General features: G+C 37.6%; 1 protein-coding gene across 1 annotated transcript in view; it reads left to right on the top strand.

The window, feature by feature from the left end:
* Ccdc73 (coiled-coil domain containing 73) overlaps positions 1 to 24,097 on the top strand; it is a 114,724-nt gene that overhangs the window by 64,731 nt on the left and 25,896 nt on the right. Inside the window, exons 9-10 of the mRNA XM_057781627.1 lie at positions 21,637 to 21,765; positions 22,331 to 22,390. Of these exons, the coding sequence (XP_057637610.1) occupies positions 21,637 to 21,765; positions 22,331 to 22,390 (189 nt within the window). The remainder of the gene's footprint in view (positions 1 to 21,636; positions 21,766 to 22,330; positions 22,391 to 24,097) is intronic.

The raw sequence follows: 24,097 nt of genomic DNA, 5'->3' as shown, positions 1-24,097 counted from the left end.
CCACTTATTGTTTCTCTCAGTGTCTGTGCTACTGGTGTTATGTTTAGGAAGTGGTCTCTTGTGCCAATGTGTTCAAGTGTACTTCCCATTTTCTCTTCTGTGAGATTCAGTGTGGCTGGCTTTATGTTGAGGTCTTTGATCCATTTGGACTTGAGTTTTGTGTGTGGTGATGGATATGGATCTACTTTCATTCTCCTACATGTTGATATCCAGTTATGCCAGCACTATTTGTTAAATATTCTTTCTTTTTTCCATTTAATATTTTGTTTTTCTTTGTCAAAAATCTGGGGTTTGAAGGTGTGTGAATTGATATTTGGGTCTTTGATTCAGTTTCATTGGTCCTCCTGTCTATTTTCATGCCAATACCAGGTTGTTTTCAGTACAGCCTGTAGTAGAGTTTGAAGTCAAGGATTGTGATGCCTCCAAAAGTTCTTTTATTGTACATGATTATTTTGGCTATCCTGGGTTTTTTGCTTTTCCATATGAAGTTGAGTATCGTTCTTTTGAGGTCTGTGAAGAATTTTGCTCCAAACTAACAAAAAAAGACAGAGAGAATATCCAAATTAACAAAATCAGAAATAAAAAGGGGGATATAACAACAGACATGGAGAAAATACAGAGAATCATCAGATCATATCTCAAAAACCTTTCCTGTACAAAATTGGGAAACTTAAAAGAAACGGAAAACTTTCTTGGTAAACATCATTTACCAAAATTAAATCAAGACCAGATAAGCAAATTAAACAGACCTATAACTGCTGAAGAAATAGAAGCAGTCATCAAAAATCTCCCAACCAAATATAGCCCAGTATCAGATGGTTTCAGCTCACATTTTTACAAGATTTTCAAAGAAGAACTAATACCAATACTCCTCAAATTATTCCACACAATAGAAACAGAAGGAACTTGGCAGACTCTTTTTATGAGACTACAATTACCCTGACACCCAAACCACAGAAAGACATTACTAAGAAACAGAATTACAGACCAGTCTCGCTGATGAACATTGATGCAAAATTACTAAATATAATACTGGCAAATCAAATCCAAGATCACATTAGAATCATCATCTACCATGATCAAGTCGGCTTGATCCCAGAGAAAATCTGTCAATGTAATCTACTACAAACTGAAAAATAAAAACCACATGATCATTTCATTAGATGCCAAAAAAGCATTTGACAAAATACAACATCCCTTCATGATAAAGGTCTTGGAGAGAGCAGGGATACAAGGAACATACCTAAACATAATAAAGAAAATATTACAGCAAGCCAACAGCCAACTTCAAACTAAATGAAGAGAAACTCCCAGCGATCTCACTGAAATCAGGAACAAGACCAAGGTTGTCCACTCTCTCCATATCTATTCAATATAGTTCTTGAGGTTCTAGCTAGAGCGATAAGACACCAAATGGAGATCAAGGGGATACAAAAGAAGATTGGAAAAGAAGTCAAACTCTCACTATTTGCTGATGATATGATAGTTTACATAAGTGACCCCAAAAATTCTACCAAGGAACTTCTACAACTCATAAACACTTTCAGTAAGCTAGCAGGATACAAGATTAACTAAAAAAAAAAATCAGTAGCCCTCCTGTACACAGATGATAAATGGGTTGAGAAAGAAATCAGAGAAACATCACCCTTCACAATAGCCAGAAGTAGCATAAAATATCTCGGAGTAACTGTAAGCAAACTAGTGGAAGACTTGTATGACAAGCTTTAAATCTTTGTGGAAAGAAATTGAAGAAGGCACCAGAAAGTAGAAAGATCTCCCATGCTCTTGGGTATGTAGAATTAACATAGTAAAAATGGCAGTCTTACTAAAAGCAATCTACAGATCAATGCAATACCCGTAAAAATCCTAGATTTGAGAATTTTAAATATAGACAGTTTAATATAAGAAAGGAGCTTGGTGTAGTGGTGCATGCCTTTAATCAAAGAAATTACCTGCAATCCCTAATCAAAGGTTTTAAAGAACCATTCAGTGCATAAACTTCAAATGAAAATTAATTCAATAGTTTAGAACCAGCACAATTTTAGTGATTGTTGAATCATTTATTTTATCTTGTTTTTACAGCACTGTAATTAAAGTTGGAACTTCATTGATGCTAGGCAAATTCTCTACCATTGTGCTACGTCCCCCCATTGTTGTCTCAATTATTTATCTTAAAATTATTTTCCAATTAATTTTGTTTAGTATACAAAATAATGGGTTTAAATTGGCATATTCATACATATGTGTCATTGTTCTTTATTCTCCTTTTCCCCATCCTCCTCCTCTCTCTCTCTGTTCTCTCCCTCTTTCACTTGGTACCCTTCTTCCAGTTAGTCCCTATTATGTGTATTCCTTCTTCCTGCTTCTTACTTCCCTTAAGATTTCTTCTCCACTCTCATGATCCCTTTTCTAGTTTATTCACCAACAAACATATATCTAAACAGACATACACACACTTTAAATGTTCACATATGAGAAAAAACATGCAGTATTTGTCTTTCTGAGTTTGTCTTATTTTACTTAATATAAAGATATCCAGTTTCATCTGTTTTCATAAAAATGTTATGGTTTCATTTTTCTTCATGGGTACATAAAATCTATCATGTAAATGTACCACATTTTCATCATTTATTTGTAATTGATGGACATCTAATCTGTCTTTTGTCTGACTACTGGAAATAGTTGAATAGTACAGCTATAAACATCCATGTGCAAATATTTCTGTGTGTTGGCTTACAGTTCTTTAGGTATACACCCAAAGTGGTATAAACTATATCATTCAGTAGTTCTATTTTTAGGTATTGAGGTTCTTCTGTATTGATCTCCATAGTGACCAATCTTACCAGCAGTAAGTCAGGATTTCTCTTTCCTAACATCCTCACCAGCCTTTGTTTTCTTTTCCTTTCTCCTCCTTTTTCTTTGCTTCAACAGGGTCTTATGTAGCATAGGCTGTTCTAAAACTATGTTATGTAGCTGAGGATGACTTTGAATTTCTGTTTCTCCTATGTTTACCTCCTGAGTACTCAACACCACACCCAGTTTCTGCATTGTTGAGGATTAAATCCAGGGCCTTGTGCGTGTTAACCAAGTACTCTACCACCTGTGCTTCTTCCCAGTGCCCATTTGTTTCCTTCCTAACAATTATTCTAACTGGGGTCAGATGGCATCCCCACTGCCCTGTGTGTGTGTGTGTGTGTGTGTGTGTGTGTGTGTATGAGAGAGAGCATAGAAGTCCACATTGGGTATCTTCCTCAGTTGAGATAGAGTTTTTCACTGAACTGGAGCGCAGTGATTTGGCTAGACTAGCTAGTCAGTAAGCCCTAGGGACCTGCCTGTCCATACCCTGTTGGTACTATGGTTATAGATTTTTTTGGTGATTCAGATTTAGGTCCTCTTGCTTTTGTGGCAAGAACTTTCACCATTGAGCCAGTCCCTCAAAGCAGTTTTAATTTGCGTGTGTCTGATGGCTAAGGATGTTGAATATTTTTAAAGGTATTCATTGGCTGTTTCTATTTCTTCTTTTGAGAATTCCCTATTTAGTTCAGGAATCCATTTATTGACTGAATGATTTTTGAAGTTTTTATGTTTAATTTTTATAGTTGTTTGTGTATCCTTCATATTAATCCCCTGGCTAATGAGTAGTTGGTAGCCGTGGCCTCCCCTTCTAAAAGTTGTCTTTTCACTCTGGTGATTGTTTTATTTACTGTGCAGAAGATTTGTCAGGTTCTTTAGGGAAACAGAACTGATAGAATGTATGGCGTGCATATGCATGTAATATATTTAATATATATTATGAGGGCAGGTTATTAGATTGGCTTGGGCTATGACCTATCGAATCAATAATGGCTATCCCTAGATGGAAAGGCCAAGAGTCTGGTAGTTGTTCAGTCCACAGGACCAGAGCTCCTAGAGAGTTTCTGGTCTCCAGTCTACATTGGAATCCTAAAGAAGTAGGTTCTAACACCAGTGAACGGATGCCTCAGCAGCAGGCTAAATGAACTTGCCAGCCGGAGGGGAGAGCAAGCAGGCAAAAAGCAAAAACTTCTTCCATGTTCTTTTATATGGGCTGCTACCAGAAGGCCCAAATTTAGAGTGGGTCTTCCCACTTTGAGGGATTCAATCAAGAAAATCTCCCACAGAGTGCTCAAGCTTTAGTTGATTTCGAGTGTATTCAAGTTAACAAGTTTCTTCATTTCATTTCCTTCTATTTGTCCATTCCTAGCACAATTCTGTCATTACTGGAATCCTATTCCAAAAGAGTCCTTACATATGCCTACATCTTGGAATGTCTTCCTTGGGACTTGCATTAAGGTCTTTGGTCCACTCTGAAGTGATTTTAGGAAAGGGTGAGAGATAAGGTCAGGTTTTGGAGTTCTGTTTGTGGAAATTCATTTTCTGTAGCATCATTTGTTAATGAAGCTTGCTTCTCTTACGTACAGTTTCGATAGTTTTGTAAAAAATTAGGTGGCTGTACTTGAGTTTATTTTTGGGTTCTCTATCCTATTTCATTAATCTGTGTGTCTTTGTATCTGTACCATGTTGTTTTTTCTACTTTGTCTCTGTAATTCAGGATTGGTACATTGGTACCTTCATCATCATTCTTTCTGCTAAGCACGCTTTGACTATTTGAGTCTTTTGTTTTCCATATGAATTTGGTAGTATTTTTTTTTTCAGCTTTCTGGAGGATGCCATTAGTATTTCGGTGGGGATTGCATTGATCTGTAGATTGCTTTTGTTAATAAAGGCATTTTCAAAATTTTGTTTCTGTCCATCCTTGAGCATAAGAGTGTCTTTTTTCAGTACAGTGTCTTAGTCTTATAGAATCCTTTTAACTCCTTACTTTTTATTCATATATATTTAAATATTTTGAAGCTGTTGTGACTAGGGTTCCTCTTCTGATTCCTTTCCTTCTGAGTGAGTTCATTATTTGTATGCAGAAAAACTACTGATCTGGTTATGCTGATTTGTATTCTGCTGCTTCCCTGAAAGTGTTTTTTGGATCTAAAAGCTGTTGTGGTTTAAGTGGAGGGCCATGTTATCTACAAACAGGGAGGATATGACTTTTTAATCTTTTATTTGTATGTTTTTTCTCTTGCATTATTGCTCTAGATAAGACTTTGAGTAATAATAAATATGAGAGGAGAGAATGGGCAGCCTTTTCTAAACTTCAGATTTTCAGAAAAAAACACTTTTAGTTTTTCACGAGTTAATATAATGGCTATAGATTTCTGTGTATAACCTTAATTACATTGAGTCATGTTCCCTCTAGTTTCTTCAAGGTTTTTATTATGAAGAGATTTTGAACTTGTTGAAAGCCTTTTTTGTGTGTGTCAATTTCAAGGATCATGTGGTTTCTGTTATTAAGTGTTTGAGTGCTAAATTACACTTACTGGTCTATGTATGTGGAACAGACTTTGGTCCCTAGAATTAAACCAACTTGTGGTATATGATCTTCTTAATATTTTTTCCTTTACTTTCTCTCTCTCTCTCTCTCTCTCTCTCTCTCTCTTGGCATGCTCTCACTATATATCCCTGTCTGACCTGAAACACACTATGCTGGCTTCAAACTTAGAGATCTGCCTACCTTTGTCTTCTAAGTGCTCTGATTGAAAGTATGTGACATCACGTTCAGATTTAATGTGTTATTTTAATCATTTGACAAGTTTCATTCACACACACATATACACAAAATGAATTTTTGTCATTTTTACCTTTTTCCCTGATGAAAACTCTTCTCCCCATCAAGTTCCCTTCCTACCTTCATGTCTTTCGTGGTGTGTGACTGTGTCAGGGTTACCACTGCTACGATGAAACACAACTTCTGCTTCCTTAGACAGGAACTCAAACAGGGCAGGAGCCTGATGGCAAGATCTGATGCAAAGGCCGTGGAGGAGTGCTGCTTACTGGCTTACTCTCTGTCACTTGTTCATCCTGCTGTCTTATAGAACCTAGGACCACCAGTCCAGGGATGGAACTTCCCACAATGGGATGTCCTGTAGCCCCCATCAATTACTAACTAAGAAAATGTTCCATATGCTTGTCTACAGCCTTTGTTTGTTTGTTTTCAAGACAGAGTTTCTCTGTGTAGCAGCTCTGGATGTCTTAGAACTTGTTTTGTAGACCAGGCTGGTGTTGAACTCACTGAAATCTACTTGCCTCTGCTTCCTGAGTGTTGAGATTAAAGGCATGAACCACCACTGCCCGGCCAATCTTCCCTTCTCCCGCAGTGGTATGTTTATTTTTTTCTTTTTTCTTTCTAAAAACTATCTTTTTTAATTTTACATACCTTAAATCATAGTTCCCACTCCCTCCCCTCTTCCCGTTCCCTCCATCTTTCCCCCCAACAACACCCTACACTTCTCCTCCTCAGAGAGGGTAAGGCACATTGCTTTAAAGAAGGATCAAGGTCCTCCCTACTATGTCTAGGCTGAGCAAGGTATCCCTCCAAAGAGAATAGGTTCCCAAAAAGCGAGTACAAAGGCAGGGATAAATCCTGGCCCCACTGCCAGTGGCCCCGCAGTCTGCCCCAGCCATCCAGCTGTCACCCACATTTCGGGGCCTAGTTTGGTCCTGTGCTGATTCTTTCCCTGTTCAGCTGAAGTTGGTGAGCTCCCATTAGCTCAGACCCCTTTGCTCATATTATTGCTCCTCCCATTCTTCGACTAGACTTTGGAAACTCAGCCCAGTGCTCTGCTATGGCTCTCTGACTCTGCTTCCATCAGTTGCTGGATGAAGGTTCTGTGGTGACATTTATGATAGTCATTAAAGATTTATTTATTTATTATGTATACAGTGTTCTGTCTCTCTGTATGCTTGCTGGCCAGAAGAGGGCACCAGATCTCATTACAGATGGCTGTGAGACACCATGTGGTTGCCGGGAATTGAACTCAGGACCTCTGGAAGAGCAGTCAGTGCTCTTAACCTCTGAGCCATCTCTCCAGCCCTGGGCCTATCAATCTTATGGGGGCATTTTTCTCAATTGACGTTCTCTCCGCTCACATAACTATAGCTTGTGTCAAGCTGACAAAACTAACCAGTACGGGGACCCACTGAATTTAATTAGGGTTGTTGCATGAGCATGGATAGAGGATTTTCACTAGAGCACAAGCAATCTAGTAGTAGATAAACCCCCAAGGAATGTGACACTCCCTTCCTCTAGTACCTGTTATTGCAATAGTCCCTTGGGAGGGTGGGTTCTTATAAACCCCTCCCGTTTGTTTCCATGATGAAATGTCTTGTCCTGATTGTGTGGCCATAGCTACTGTGAGTTAATGAGTGCATAGCCATGCCATAACTAGAAGACATCTATTTGAAGGGTTTTTCTTATCCTCTAGGTCTTACATTCTTTCTGCCTCTGATTCTGTAATGTTCTCTGAGCCTTGGAGGGGTGATCTAGATGTCCTTTTTAGGGCCATCACTCTGTACTTTAAGCAGTTATGAGTGTCTGCATTAACTCCCACCTGCTACAAGAAGCTTCTTTGACAAATCCTGAGAGCAGTGCTACTTTACTCATGATGTAAGCATGAGTATTTAGAAGGCAGTGTGAAAACATGTCCATCGACCAAAACAGTAACAGTAGTTATAGTCCTAGTGTGGTCACAGTGTAGCTGTAGTCATAGTAACAGTAGTTATAGTCCTAGTGTGGTCACAGTGTAGCTGTAGTCATAGTAACAGTAGTTATAGTCCTAGTGTGGTCACAGTGTAGCTGTAGTCATAGTAACAGTAGTTATAGTCCTAGTGTGGTCATAGTGTAGCTGTAGTCATAGTAACAGTAGTTATAGTCCTAGTGTGGTCATAGTGTAGCTGTAGTCATAGTAACAGTAGTTATAGTCCTAGTGTGGTCACAGTGTAGCTGTAGTCATAGTAACAGTAGTTATAGTCCTAGTGTGGTCACAGTGTAGCTGTAGTCATAGTAACAGTAGTTATAGTCCTAGTGTGGTCACAGTGTAGCTGTAGTCATAGTAACAGTAGTTATAGTCCTAGTGTGGTCATAGTGTAGCTGTAGTCATAGTAACAGTAGTTATAGTCCTAGTGTGGTCACAGTGTAGCTGTAGTCATAGTAACAGTAGTTATAGTCCTAGTGTGGTCATAGTGTAGCTGTAGTCATAGTAACAGTAGTTATAGTCCTAGTGTGGTCACAGTGTAGCTGTAGTCATAGTAACAGTAGTTATAGTCCTAGTGTGGTCATAGTGTAGCTGTAGTCATAGTAACAGTAGTTATAGTCCTAGTGTGGTCACAGTGTAGCTGTAGTCATAGTAACAGTAGTTATAGTCCTAGTGTGGTCATAGTGTAGCTGTAGTCATAGTAACAGTAGTTATAGTCCTAGTGTGGTCACAGTGTAGCTGTAGTCATAGTAACAGTAGTTATAGTCCTAGTGTGGTCATAGTGTAGCTGTAGTCATAGTAACAGTAGTTATAGTCCTAGTGTGGTCATAGTGTAGCTGTAGTCATAGTAACAGTAGTTATAGTCCTAGTGTGGTCATAGTGTAGCTGTAGTCATAGTAGTCGTCATAGCGGGGGGGGGAGGAGAGGAGGTGGCTCTCTCCGAGATCCTATGACCTCTTCTTCCACAGACTTTTGACCGAGTTTATAGTACCGGATATGAGTTCCCTCCTGTGAAGTATGTCTCAAATCCAAGCAGAAAGCAGTTGATCACCCCTGTCCTAATCATGCTACTGCTGCAGCAGTGGATACATCTTGCCTGACAGGCCACTATTGTAGTTCATATAGTTCCCAGGGCCATCTGCATGCATTGTGAGTTTAGGAATTGATCATTTTGGTGACTCTAGAAGCATACTGTGAGCTAGCTTTTTCTTTTCTGTGACCAATTATCTGAATAAACAATGATAGAAATAATTTATTTTAGCTCACTATTGCAGAGGTTTTAGCCCACAGTTATTGGCATACTTGCTTCTGAGCCATGATGGGAGAACATACTGACAGGGTGTGTATGTGGAGCAGAGCAGTTCACTTCTATTATGGACAGGAGGCATAGAAGGGCCTGGGACAAGAGACAACACAAATCCAGGACTCCAGTGATTTACTGGCTGGCCTAGACCTCACTATGTGGACCAGGCTGGTCTTAAACTCACAGAGATCTACCTGCCTTTGCTGCTCAAGTGCTGGGATTAAAAGTTTGCCTAATAAATCCTCCTGCCTCTTCCTGCCAAACCAACACTCCCTTTTTACTTTCCCCTTGAAATCACCTGTGACCTGCTATTCCCATTTCTAGAACCCACCCCCATGGTTCTTTTTCAGTTTCCATTTTTTTTAGTTACTCCAGGTTATATACTCATACATGAAGATAACCATAAATGTCTTTCTGGGTCTAGGTTATATCACCCAATATAATCTTTTCTAGATCCATCCATCTACCTGAAAATTTAATGATTCATTGTTCTTTAAAAGTAAATAATATTCTATAGTATATATGTACCACCTTTTCTTTATCCGTTCATCAGTTGAAGGATGTTTCTTTTCCTAACTGTTATAAACAGAGTGGCAGTAAATACGGCTGAGTAAGCATCTGTGGAAATGTATGTCGTTTGTGCATATACCAAGGAGTGGTATAATTGGATCTTATACCACATTTTTTGTTGTTGCTGAGAATTTTACACAATGATTTTCAGAGTGACTGGACCAGTTGCCATCCCACCAACAGCCAGTGAGCCTTCTCTTCTACCCACATACTTGTTAGCATTTGTTGTCTGTTGTTTTCTTGATCTTGATCATTCTGAGTAGGGTAAAGTGAAATCTCAAAGTGATCTTAATTTGTTTTTTCTTCATTGCTAGGGATGTGGAACCCTTTCTGAGATGTTTCTTAGCTACTTTTGTTTCTTCTTTTGAGAATGCTGTTCGGATACATAGCCCGTTTTTTTATTGGGTCATTTGTTTCTTGATCTTTTTTTGAGTTCTTTGTATATTCTAGTTATTAACTCTCTCATATGTGTAGCTGGCAAAGATTCCCACTCTGGGCTTTCTCTTTACTTGGTTGATTGTTTCCTTTGTTGTACAGAAGCATTTTAGTTTTATGAGATTCCATTTATCATTTGTTGGTCTTAGTTCATGAAAAATTAGAGTCCTACATAGAAAATTCTTCTCTATACCTATGTCTTGTATGGTGCTGCCTATATTTTCTTCTAGAAGTTTTATAATTTTGGGTTTCACATTGAGGTCTTTGATTCATCTGCAGTTGGCTTTTGTGTAGGTAATATTTACAGACCTAATTTCATTCTTACGCATGTGGACATTTTATTTTCCCAGCACTATTTGTTGAAGTTGCTGTCTTTTCTCCAGTTGAGTATTTTTTTTAATCCTTTGGCTGTAAAATTTCAGAGTGTTTAGACATTCTAGGTATTTTATTTTATGTTTTACAAAATTTTTACATAGTCTTTATTTTTAATCTTAGAAAAAACATTCTTTTTGAAAATTTCAGAAGCTAACCAACTAATTATATCAGTCATATCATTCACTTAAAACTCCTAATCATTAATTTTCTTAGAGATAATTTTGTTTCTTTTATACTGTTGTGTGATTTTGTCCAGAACAGTTAAATTATTGGTTTGTGATAAGGTAGAATTCCTTTTTTTGTGTGTGAAGCAAAATGAAACAGATCAAACTTCGTTGATAGATAAACTAGGTATTGCAGTTCTGTATGCTTCCTCCACTGTTGTGGCAATCGTGAAGAATCCTGATATTATCTATGGGCAGCATTCATGACCTCTGCTGTTTGTCTGAGTAAATGTCAGACTCTCCAGGAGACTGTGATATTAAGCAGACTCTCTTGTGCTGGAAAGGGAGGGGTGGGGAGAAAACAGCATGGTATTTATGACTGCAGGAACTATAAGCTGTAATTTCATGAGATCAAAGCATGTGCTGTTTATCTGTTACACTAACGGCTTTGAATAAAATGGTTAGAAAACAGACAATGTACTAAAAGTTCAGGATATTTTAAAGCTTATAAAGGCTGTAAAATTAAAAGCACAGCTTTTCAGTAGAAAATTATTTCACGGAGGTCTTTGATTTCAATTTATTATGCACTTAAGATTAATTAATATATACAAGAAAGAAAAGACATGAAATCATTACTGTTCACTTTTTCAGCCATCTATTAGTTTTCTATACCTATTTTCTTCTAACTTCTCTGTTTCATAATAATTATTTTAATGAAAATTAATACATTTTAGAGTGACTCCTAAAGACAACTAATTCCAGAAGTTCCACTTTTTGTATTACTGTAAAAGATAGGAAAGAGTCTGACAAAATGGCCTAACAGGTAATGGCACTTACCCCCAAGTTAGAGGACCTGAGTTTAATCCCTGGAACCCACGTGGTGCAAGGAAAGAACACAGGTTGTGTTCTGACGCCACATGTGTGCTGTGGTTCATACACCCATACATATACATACAAGTAAATACATAAATATAATTTAAGAGAAAAATGGAGAAAAGATGTTAATTGCATTTTATTGCCATAAAGAAGAAGAAAACCGTTAGACTACCAATTCTCATTGTATTCAGAGAGTTTTAAATTATATAAGTGACTTTACGCTTAGATGTACACCTCTTACTAACAGGCCATGGAAGCTTAGGAATGAACCTCGAGCACATTACTAGTATGAGACAACTAGCTTCAACTTAATTTCCAGTTTGTTTGAATCTTATTTACTTAATACAGTTATATCTTGGTGTAGGAAAAGCTAATATTAAAAAACTAAAATTTCAAAACCCATTTTCAGTTTTCCTCTGAAAGATATCTTTGCATAAGAAAGCAACCTGAAATTGCTTTTAGAAAGGCTATTAATTATATTAGGAAAAACATACATTATCATATATGATACTGGCATATTTAGCCAGTATTATTGGTATCTTTAAAAAATAGAACCAGTTGAGACTAGAGAAATGGCTCAGTGGTTAAGAGTGCTTTTGGCTCTTCCAGAGAAGAGCCAGGTTTGCTATCTAGCACCTTTATTGAATGTTTGACAACTACCTGTAACTTAAGCTCCAGGGGACCCAGTGCCTTCTTCTGGACCCATGGACACCCACATATATATATATATATATACAAAATTAAAAAATTCTTATTCAACCAGTTATCATATTATTAGATTAAATAATGTATAATATGAATATCAGTCAAATATTGTATAAGTCAGAGTAGAGATCAAAACTTTAGTATCCTTTAGCAGATATTTTACCTCTGCCTTAATTTTATACATTTTAAGATCTTAGATTATTGAAGTTTATCTTTCCTTCTGTCATTCTCCATAGTCATTTTAACTGGCGCCCCATTTTTTTTATGTTTACCAATGTGGGAAATGGTAAAAAAAATAAAATAGAATAAAATGTTCAAAAAGTTCAGTTAAAGAACATTTAGCCTATTGAAGACTAAAATAATGATTCATTCATTATATTGTTTCCTGACCAGAATACACTTGAATCTAGACTTAAAATACAGAATTATCCTATTTTAAACTCACAGGATAGGAATTCTTGTTTATAACAGTCCAGATTATTTCCCAGTCTCAAAATATAGTGCTCTTCTTAAAGTTGGCACAATGCTGATAACTCACACTGCTAAGCTTTACTTTTCCAGTTTGCTCATAAACTTCACTGGTCTACTCATCCCTAACACCAGCTACTTCTCTGTGATGTGGGTCTGAAGTGCGGTGTTGTTCCTTGAATGGAGGGAAGGTGGCTGTTCAGTCACAACTTCTCCGCACTGTACTTATGCCTATTACTTTCCAACCGTCTTGCAAATTGACTGTAAACTCTGCTACCATTAACAATAATCTGTTTGGCTGACTTTAAGTGCCTTCATCAAATGTTTTTATTGCCATTTACGTTATACTAAATAAATCAAACTTGACCAAATTTAATTTTCAGCAAAGGTAAGCCATATCTCTTTCAGAGTTATCATTCTTTTCCAAGTGTATTCATTACATCTTTTAGTTCCTCTTAAATTTCTGAAGATACTCAGGTATGATGGACTATAAGTTGTAAAACAAGATACTTTTCCTCAAGAAGCATATAGAGCTGTGATTGCCAACCTTCCTAATGCTGTGACCCTTTAGTATAGTTCTTCATGTTGTGGTGAGCTCCAACCATAAAATTATTTTCATTGTCTCTTCATAACTTTGCTACTGTTATTAATTGTAATATAAATATCTGATATGCAGGGTATCTGATATGTGACCTGCTGGTTGAGAACCACTATTATAGAGGGGAATTCACTACTGTTAGCCAGAGGGAATGAATCTTAATTCTTTAAATAAATAAAAGTAATACCTAATTATTCATGACCTGTATTAAGATGTCAGAGAACTTACATGTAGGAAACAATTCTGCATTGTACTGCATCTGTGACAATCACAGATTCCTTTACTCAACAGAGTAGGAATATCACAAAGTAGTTGCTCAGGAAACACAAGTTTCTTATCTGCATTTTGTAGATGAGAACATTAGAAATAAAATGGATTAAGTGACTTACCTAAATTTACACATTGAAAATAGAACCATAATTGAAATGCATATAAAATTTGGCCTAGAGCCTATGATCTTAAGAATTCTACAAATAATTATAGCAGCATATGTTGTTCATCCACACATGTTGCTGCATTAGCTGCAAGAGATCATATATTTGTCAAAATGGGAGTGTGTTCCACTTTCAATGACTGTGACAAAATACCTGACGAGAACATAGGGACGAATTGTTGTGGCTCACAGTTTCATAGGCTTCACTTTACATCCCATGGCTCCATTGATTCTAGGCCTGCAGTGAGGCAGAACATATGGCAGAGATCCTATGGAGAAGTTTCTTTCCTCATGAGGGACAGAGCATAGAGAGTGTGCTAACAGGAAGGGGCCAAGGGACACCCCTCCTCTGGTGTGGGACAATTGTCTATATTCTGTCAATTATATTTTAAATAAATGCTGATTGGTCATAGCCAGGCAGGAAGTATAGGCGGGACAGCCAGACAGGAAGTAGAGGTGGGTCAATGAGAGAAGGAGAATTCTGGGAAGAAGGAAGCCCATTCCTCTGTAGTCCTGACCAAGCCACAGAAGAAGCCAGATGTGAATGCCTCACTGATTATGGTACCGAGCCACATGGCTAACATAGACAAGAATAATGGGCTAATATAAGTTGTAAGAGTTAATAAGCCTGAGATACTAGGCCAATCAGTTTATAACTAATATAGACCTCTGTGTGATTCTGAGGGAACTGGGCAGGACAGAAAACCTCAGGCAACACTCCACAGTGACCAGCTTCCTTCACCTATGCTCCTCTTCCTTATTTTGCTACCTCCTAATATTTTGAATGCTGAAAGAATACTCATCAGATCCTACTGTTTGCCTAAAGCTTATCAGCTGACAGCCAAGCCTTCATACAGGGGCCTGTGGGAGACATTCTACCTTGCGTTCCTTCCAGACTTCTCATGTTCATCTCATAATGCAAAATGAAAAACCCAGTACAGGGCTGGTTAGATGGCTGAGCAGATAAAGGGGCTTCTACTAAGCTTGACAGCCTGACATTGCTCTCTGGATCAAACTCATAGCCACATAGTGGAAAGAGAGAATGGACTCCTCTGACATCACACACACCCACACACACAGTGAATAAATGTAAAAAAATAAGTATTTCTCTGCCAAATGAGAGAAATTAGAGTCAAAATTAAGCAATCTCTTGCAAAGTCTTAGGGGCATGAACAAATTGTAGATACGTTCTTGATCATAATGTAACACAGATATCTTAGCATTTCTCTTGTTATAATAAATACCATGACAGAAGGCAATTTGGTAAGGAAAGGGTTATTTCAACTTATAGCTCACACTCCATCACTGAGGGAAGTCAGGGCAGGAACTCAAGGCAGGAACTGAAGCAGCAGCCATGGAAAAACACTACTTACTGGCTTGCTCAACCTACCTTCTTAAACAACTCAGGGTTGTGTGCCCAAAGGTGCACCACCCCCAGTCGTCTGGGCCCTCCCACATCAATTATTAATCAAGACAATATCCCACAGACTTGACTTGAAGCCAGTCTCATGGAGGCATTTTCTCAACTGAGATTCCTCTTTCTAAAGGATTCTAGCTTGTGCCACACTGACAATAAATAAATAAATAACCAAGGCAGATGGCATCTAGTCCAATTCTGAATGGAGTCTTGTTCCCATCTGAAACTTCAGGAGTGTGATCTTTGCCCTCCATATTTACATCGGTTTTATTATCTAAGTTCCCGAAGGAACCATTCATTAAACTCTACTTACAACATTTTCAGGTTTCTGTAGCCCAATCTTTTCAAGTTCCTATCCCAATTGGTTTTGAAGGCTGTGGTGTTTTGAATAGTTGTGGCTCCCATAGACTTACGTGTTTGAGTGCTTGGCTCATAGCAAATGGCACCGTGAGGAGGTATGGCCTTGTTGAAGTAGGATCATCTAATCTGCCGGTTTTCATCTTTTTTATAAAAAAGCTGTGGAATGTTTTATGATGTGGGAGCTCAGTATTGAAACAAATAAATCTTGAGCATGTGAACCTGAAGAGAAACTTGGAAGAACTCTTGAGCCGTACCTGTTAGTTCCAGTTTTTATAAGAATCTCAGCAGAGCATTGCTGAGGCTTCTCAGAGCACAGTTTGAAAGCTGTAATCAGATCTAACAACTTTTTGCAGGGAGAGGAACTGAGACCTACGAGAAGGGTAGATTATTCAGTATCAAATAATAAACAAAAAAATCTCCACTTGCCACACTTTATTATAACATTTGTATTATTCTGGACAAACTGTAACCTTCACAATGTTAACTCTGGTCATGGTGATGTCAGCAGGTATTGCACTGCACACGATCAGTCTCAGCCAGTCACCATCTCCCCTCATGCTACTGTGAGGTTTGAGCAGGAGCATATGATACAGATTTCGTAAGCAAGAGGCAGTTGGAGGAAACTTTTTGTTGTTTTTATAGACTACCCAGAGCTGGCTGTGATGGTGCATACTTACAGTCACAGAACTTGGGAGGAAAAGCCAGCCTGCACAACATAGTGAGACTGTCTCAAAAAACAAAACAAATACTATTCCTGAGTGAGATAATTACTATATAATATCAAAATTGGCCTCTTGTTACAAGTCCAAGGAAAAATAATCCAGCAGACAGATATGACCAATTATTGGTAATGTATATTGAGTACTTGTGTTCTCTGTTATGTGATAGAGGATATCCTTATTATTTGATGGTTTAAGATGTGACATATAAACAAGAATGAAGTGATGAGAGAGAACAGAAAGGCTATTCAGTGAATTTCATGGTACTTGTGCAAGAGTGACCTATTTAAAGCGCCTTTCAGACTCTTGCTCTGGCTCACTGGTTATTTCCCCTTCCAGTCTTTCAAGACTTTGCCATGTGGTCTCTGTTTTTCTTTTTACTTTTCTTTTCATAGTTTTTCTTTAGTGAATTTGTATTCTTAATTCAGTGTCAACTCCACAAGATGATTTCACACATCTGTTTCCAGCTTCACATTTGCCTTAAGCTTCAGATTTTAGAACATCTCCACTGCCTTTCTCCTCTTTCTGCCCCCCCCCCCTTCTCTACCCTCCTCCTCTTCCTGCCTCTTTCCCTCCTTCTCATCCTCTCTCGGCTCCCTCAGCATTTTGTATTAAATCCCAGACTAGCTTTGAAACCCCAGACTCCCGCTGTCTTCTTATCTCAGCCACCCAAGGAACTGGTACTTTAATACAGCCTGAAGTACCACCCTTGCTCCTCTGCCATTTACTTTAAATTGCTGAAAGTTCTCTCTCTTTGTTCTTTATTGTAACATCTAAACTAACCAGCTACAGACCGGAGTTTGCTCCTCACCTTTTTTTGCATATCTGAAAGAGACAAACAAACAAATGCAAGTTTGAAAACTGAAACCGGACCATCCTGTGAGTGCTATGGCCGTTGAGAGTGAGTTATAACTGGATTACCAAAAACATCGTTCTGGGGAATTTATCATCTTTTATACTTTGAAAAGCAAAGTAAGAGGAACATTTTTTTAAAAAAAATTAACGGCTATGAACCAGGGTTGGTGATTTCTGCTTTTGGCTTTAAGTGTCTGTCCAGACATTTTCTATCCCTTCTCTTACACAGTTCATACATACTCTATGTTTTTCAACAGTAAAGCAGACTTCCCATTTCCTTTTCATTTTTATGTTCCTTTCTCGTTTCATGATCCCCTTGTCATTTCTTCTAACCTTACTTAGCTGCCCTGGAATCACCTTTGATTGATGTGGTTTTTTAATTCTTTCTTCAGTCTATCACATCTTCTTTCAGAGTGTCTCATATTATTTTGTCCACGGGCAGCAGGAATAGAGACACAGCTTCATTTCTTGCCTGGAGGATCCTGAGAAGTTCCCTTAATCTTTTAAAGATCTCAATTCAGGTAAAACCAGACCCTTGGATTCAACACATAAAAAAAATTTCAAGATGAGCCACTATGAGTTGGGGTTTATTAAAAATAGGAAGATATGGACTCAGGAAAAGCACACCCAAGTACTTTGGGCTTCTCAAAGAAGAGCCACAGTTTATTCAAAATCAAAAAATTACCACTGGATTACCTAAACCTTCACTCTGGGGAATTTATCATTTGTTATCTTTTATACTTTGAAAAAAAATGTAAAAGGAACATATTTTAGAAGAGTTTAATGTCTATGGGTCAGGATTGGTGATTTCTTTTAGGGACCTATAAAAGAATCAGTTTATTCAAGATCATTTTAAATACATATTTTAAACGGGGTGGAGGGTCTCCAGAAAGAAAATAATGACATGCCCAAGTGTGGGTATGGGCTTCTCAATTCAGTGTTTCAGCATTAGCCATATATATAGTTTTGCTGGCTCTCAGGTTACATCTTAAAAGGTTGCTTGACTTTTTTGATAAATAAGATTATGGGGTGACTCCAGAGAGGACTTGGTTGGATTATATCTGATAAAGAAAGCTGGGAGCTCCTAAAGCTGCACACAAGTTTAGGACATGTCTTTTTTTACTATAAATGGGGTTTTCTATTGAAATTCCTGGAAGCTTGTAGCTGGGAAAGGAGAAAAGCCATAAGCAAACATTAATCATGTTGGAATTCTTGGTTTCAACTGACAAGAGGCTTGTCAGAATCCTGGATGAGGGTTTTTCTTTTCCCATCATCCTGTCATTTCCCTGCATTTTTGACCTACCTCACACTTATCATCTCATGTTGGTTTTCATGCGTAATATATCAGTTAGCCCGTGTTCTGTTCTCTGTAGTTCTTCCCCTCTTTTAAACAAACCAATTTATTCAGCTGCAAGCTTAAGGGAGCACCTGTTGGCACTTGACACACAGTAACTACTTAGTAGGTGTAGAAAGAATGTTCAACTCAGTTCTTCTCCTTTACCTGCCAAATCCTGTCAGGGTCCCGTGCTAGCCCAGACCACAAATTCTTTCTCTGGACCAGACCCCAACATAAACTATCTCTCTCTGGACTGGCGTGGAGGTGCGGGAATAAAGACACAACTCACATGGCTTTATCAAGAGGGAGATTCTCAGAGATCCCTCATAATATCCTGAGTTCACATGCTGAAGAATTTCTCTCGTTTATTCTCCAAACAGTCTTTATACCAAAACGTAAACTGAGGGATAAATACATTAACATTCTGTTTCCTAGATAACCAGGTGCATGGCTTTTAGTCACTTGCACAACTACCTGTGCTTGCTATCACGTCTTCCAGGCCTATATGCTAGCTGTCATGTAAGCTGAATTAACATTTCTTTTTAGGTATCCTCCAAATTACAAAGAAAGAAGCGAAACAACATCCTGACCTTTTGTTAGGTTAGCAACAGCCTGTCTGGAAGGTTATGTGATCATCTCAGGTGTGGCCTATGGCTTTGGAGCCTGGCAGCCATACCATGTAGAAATATGAGCATACAATCCACTTTTATTAATTTTAATAAAATCTGTGCTTCTGCAACAGGACATGTGGTCATGCCTTGCTTGGGCAAAGACCTCTTCATTTATCCAAATTTTCCAGTCTCTGGAACAGGCATTCATATATGCAAGTTCCTGTCTTAGGCATCTGGGGAGAAGAAGCTTCAAACTCATCATTGACTGCTGATCTCTGTGAAGAAAAGAGATTAATGGAGAGAGATACTTTTTGGGCTTTGTGTCTTGGAGCCATATTTTCTTGCCAGGATAAATTTTAATTTCATTGCAGTCAGATCATCTCAGTAGGGCCTCTGGGTCTATGTGTGTGTCCCAAGTGTCTGGAAGCAGCTCAGCATCTGTCCCTCAGAGCAGCATGGCACCCTGCAGTGTGGAGTGGCAGTAGCAGGTCCTGTGATCAGGCCCACCTCTCTGTGGGGGCTGGGAAGACTGGATCATGGACTTTTCTCCAACTCCTCTATGGGATGTCATCAGGTCTGCCACTCCTTTACTGTATATGCAGTCATCTCATCCAGCTTTATTTTCTTTCTGTGAAAAAAGAACATAAACACATCCTCAACCCCAAATTAATATAGGTCGGATCTTTTCATAATTCATTGCAAGGGCTATTTTTCACCTTGCCTTAGCAAAAGTCACCTTGGTGCCATTATGCCAGATCTGTTTGCAGTATATCTGTCTGCAACTTTTATAAGTTGTTTTCAAGGAGCCATATCACGCTACACAGTTCCTTTTCATTAGTAATCATAAATGCAGTTCTTCCATTGGAAGAGCCATTTGTAAAATTCAGCATAACATCCTTTAAGGGATCTTTAGCTATAACATTAGCAAAATATAGTTGGGTGAATTGCAGCAATGATCATCTGGGAAAGATTATTACTCTGGCCCTTAAATTGAGTAAATACAATTGTTCAAGAATCACTATCTTAAATTATCAATTAATCTATTGCTTAGTATAAGAAACATTGATCATATTCAATTTTCTGTTAAACGATCTCCTAGATTTTATCCTGCTCTTCAGACAAGCTACTGCTTTAAATTAAGAGTTTAATATCTTAACTGGCAAAAATGGGAAGATGCAACAATAAAAGCATATTGTTTTTTCACAAAATTGCTGTAGAATAAGTTTTGTACTTAATACATACTTGTCATAGCAGAATCATAATTAATATACTGTACTTATTGATTATTGTATATCTACGTGTTGATTTATACTTTACCTGCTTGAGTACCTGTTTGGCAGCTTCTATAAGCTCTTTACTGAAAATTGGCTCTTTTTTTTTAAAGAATTTTCCTTTTATCTCAAGATTTTTCATAATATTGTAACTAAGGCCTTAACCATTGTATATCTCATTAAAAGTTTGTAAACTATCCTCTTCTTATGCCTAGCTGATAGGAAAATGGTGCTGGCCTAATTAGACATCAACATGTAGAAGAATGAAAATAGATTTATATTTATTTCTATGCATAAAACTCAAGTTTAAATGAATCAAAGACCTCAACATAAAACCATCCACATTGAACTTCACAGAAGAAAAAATTAAAAGTACACTTTGGCATATCTCAAACACAGCCTCAGTGGCACAGACATTGAGAGAAAGAATTAATAAATCAGATCTCCTGAACTGAGATGCTTCTATATAGCAAAGGACGTAGTCAACAAGATAATATCAGTCTATAGAGTGGGAAAATATCTTTACTTATCACTAATCCATTTCAAAAACATACGAAGAACTCAGGAAATTAGTTATTAAAAGAACAAATAATCAATAAAAATTTATGTTACAGACCTAAGCTGAAAACTCTCAATAGATGAATTTAAGATGACTGAAAGACACTCAAAAAATGCTCAAACACAACATCCTTAAGCATTAGAGAAATGCAAATCAAAACTCTGAGATTTTATCTTATCCCTGTAAGAATGACCAAGATTAAAAACACCTATGACAATGTATGCTTAAGAGAGTGTGGGGTAAAGAAAAAACTCCTCCACTGCTGGAGGAGTGCAAACTGGTACAGCCACTTTGGATTCTAGTGTGGTGACTTCTCAAAATTAGCCCTAAGTAGGACAGACTATTTTCTTTAAGGCTCAGGAAACATTGTGGATGAAGGGGTGGAAAGAATGTAAGAATTAGAAGATAAGAGAGAAGCGTTGTAAAATACGATCTTCTTGGCACGGCTCAGCTCTTGCAGTCATGATCTTAGCAACTGTAGTTGCCTGTACTGGGCCTGTGAAAGACTGAGCCTGCTGTCTTCAATCTTGGCTCAGGAAGGGGTTTGTGTGATCATACCCCATCCTGTCTAAAGTATTGACACTGATGGAATCTCAGAGAGAGGCAGTCAATATCTTCATTTGTGAACCCACAAATGAGCTCACCAGGCTCCACTGTATAGTTCAAAGCCCGTGGACACACAGACTGACAAGTTAAAAGTCAGTATGTCATGAGACAGAAAGATATGAATGTGAAGAAGAGACTTTTAAGGAGAAGAGGTTTAATAGAGGTGGGAGGGAAGATGGAGTGTGTGAGAGAGTAACCAGATGTGTTCTATATACATTGATGAAATTGTCAAAGAACTTTAATAAAATTTATATATAAAAATATTCTGTTGTTAAATGAAGTATAATTTTAAAGATTTGGACACTATCACGAAAACATCTTGCTTTGTTAAAATATGTATACTGAATTTCCTTTTTGTTTGTTATGTTAAGGAACTAAAAAGAGTAGCTTCAGAGTTGATTAAGTCCAAGGTCACATGTCAGCATAAGATGGAAGAAGAAACTATAGATCTGATAATTAAAGAACAAAAATATGAAGAGCTTCAAGAACGACTCGACATGGTATTTGATTAAATTTTCTCAAGTTTATAAAATTAAATCTTACTAAAAGTATGAGAACTGTGGGTTTTATTGCATGAAATATTTCTTCTATGTAAAGTAAAAATTAAAGTATGAATCTTTTTTAAGTTATTGAACTGTTACTTTAATCTCAGCACTTGGGAGGCAGAGACAGGATGATCTCAGTGAGTCTGAGGTTAGCCTGGTCTACCAAGTGAGTTCCAGGACAGTCAGGACAGTTACACAGAGAAACCCTTCTTGAAAAAACAAAAACCAGAAACAAAAACAAAATTTAACTTTTTTGTCATTAGTAAATCTAGAACAAAATAGGCTATAACAAATTTCATCCCACTCAGATATAGCTTCAGTGATTTTATGGCACAGTGGTGTCTCTCTAAGTCACGTCTAAGATGGGAAATTTTATAGTTTTAATGCTTATGTTTTTACTAGACTATATTAGGCTTCTTAATTCACTAGAGCCAGTGTCTCAACACAAACATGGGTGCTGAATCAAATATAGAATGTACTAAATTTTACATCATAACTTTAAAATTCTTCAACTTTAAAGGAATTGGAATTAAATAAGAAAATTAATGAAGAGATTACCCATATTCAAGAAGAAAAACAGGTAAGCACTACTCATATATTTTGGAAGTTAGTTAATATTTTCAAAACCAGTAGTAAGGTGAGAAGTAGATGTGAGATGATATTTGCCTAGGTGTGAAGTAGGCATTCAGCTAACATGTACTGAGTGGGCATGTTTGTATGTGTTTAACCAGTCGAATGTATACTGCTACTTTTTGTTAAAAAAGCCTTCCTTCCTTCCTTCCTTCCTTCCTTCGTTCCTTCCTTCCTTCCTTCCTTCCTTCCTTCCTTCCTTCCTTCCTTCCTTCCTTCCTTCCTTCCTTCCTTCCTTCCTTCCTTTCTTTGAGACAGGTTTTCACTAGGTAGCCCTAGTTGTCTTGGACTTACTTGGCAATGTAGATCAGGTTTGACTTTGAACTCACAGAAATCCACCTGCTTCTGCCTCCTGGGTTTAAAGGCCTGTGCCTTTACATCTATTTTTGTGTGTGTATGTGTCTTAGTATGTGCTCACATGTGTGTACACACATCTGTATATGTAGAGACCAGAACTTTTTAGTTCCTCTGAGCTGGAGTTGCAGATGCTTATGGGATGCCTGGCTTGTTAAGTGAATGCTGGAGACCAAGCCTGACCCTCATGATTGTGCAGCAGGCACTCTTAATTGCTGGGCCATTTTTTATGTCAGGGTCTCACTGTGTGGTATAGGATAGCCTGGAATATGTAGACCATGCTGGCCTCAAACTCATTGACAATCCTCCTATCCTATCACAGCCTTCCAGGTACTAAGATTATAGGCATCAGCCACATATTTCCTAGCTAAATTTCCATTTTTCAGAAGTAGCTTTATTATTTGTTAGTAATATCTTAGCAAATAATTACTGAAAATATATTAACATACCACATGTGATTTTAGAACAATTTCCTCTTATCTCAATTTATTCTTGTGTTTAAAGAATAGCTTGGAAAAACTAAAGTTATTTTAAATTTTTTAGATTTATCTTATGTATATGAATGTTTTACTGCATATGCATATGTGCACCATGTGTGTGCCTAGTGTATACAGAGACCAGAAGAGGGCATTGGATCCCCTGGAACTGGAGATACAGATGGTTGCGAGCCACCATGAGGGTGCTAGAAATTGAACCTGGGACCTCTACAAAAGCAACAAGTATTCTAAACTGGTGTGCTTTCTCTCCAGCCCCCTTTCTTCTGTTCTATCTTTTCTTTTTCTTGCTTTACCTTCATTTGATTGGTGATACCCTAGTCTACAGAAACATTTTATAATATTATAATTCATTTTAATAGAGATATATTTCTATATCTCTAGGTGATCAAGCCAACAGGTTTATTTCATTTTTAGATTCTTTATCTTATTCAGCAATATCATAGACTCTGGCACATTTCAAAATTATTTTACAAGCTAAGGGACTTTTAGAAATAATACTTGATAAAAATTTGTATAAATTATTTTAGATAATAAATCAGAGAAGTGCTATCATTTTAATATAAAATATCAAACTTAAGCTAAAACAATAATAGCTTAAAATCTAGAAATGTGCCAGGTGTTGGTAATGCACACCTTTAACCCTAGCATTGGGGAGGCAGAGACAGGAAGAGGATCTCTGTGAGTTTGAGGCCAGCCTGGCCTATAAAGCAAGTTCTGAGACAGCCAGGGCTCTGTTACACAGAGAAACCCTGTAACAGAAACGCAAAAATGTGAGCCCATTTTACCTTAACTGAAGGTCAGAGAGT

The sequence above is a fragment of the Chionomys nivalis genome, chromosome 9, assembly GCF_950005125.1.
Source record: "Chionomys nivalis chromosome 9, mChiNiv1.1, whole genome shotgun sequence".
Classification (NCBI taxonomy): domain Eukaryota; kingdom Metazoa; phylum Chordata; class Mammalia; order Rodentia; family Cricetidae; genus Chionomys; species Chionomys nivalis.
This window is presented reverse-complemented; position numbering and strand designations above follow the sequence as displayed.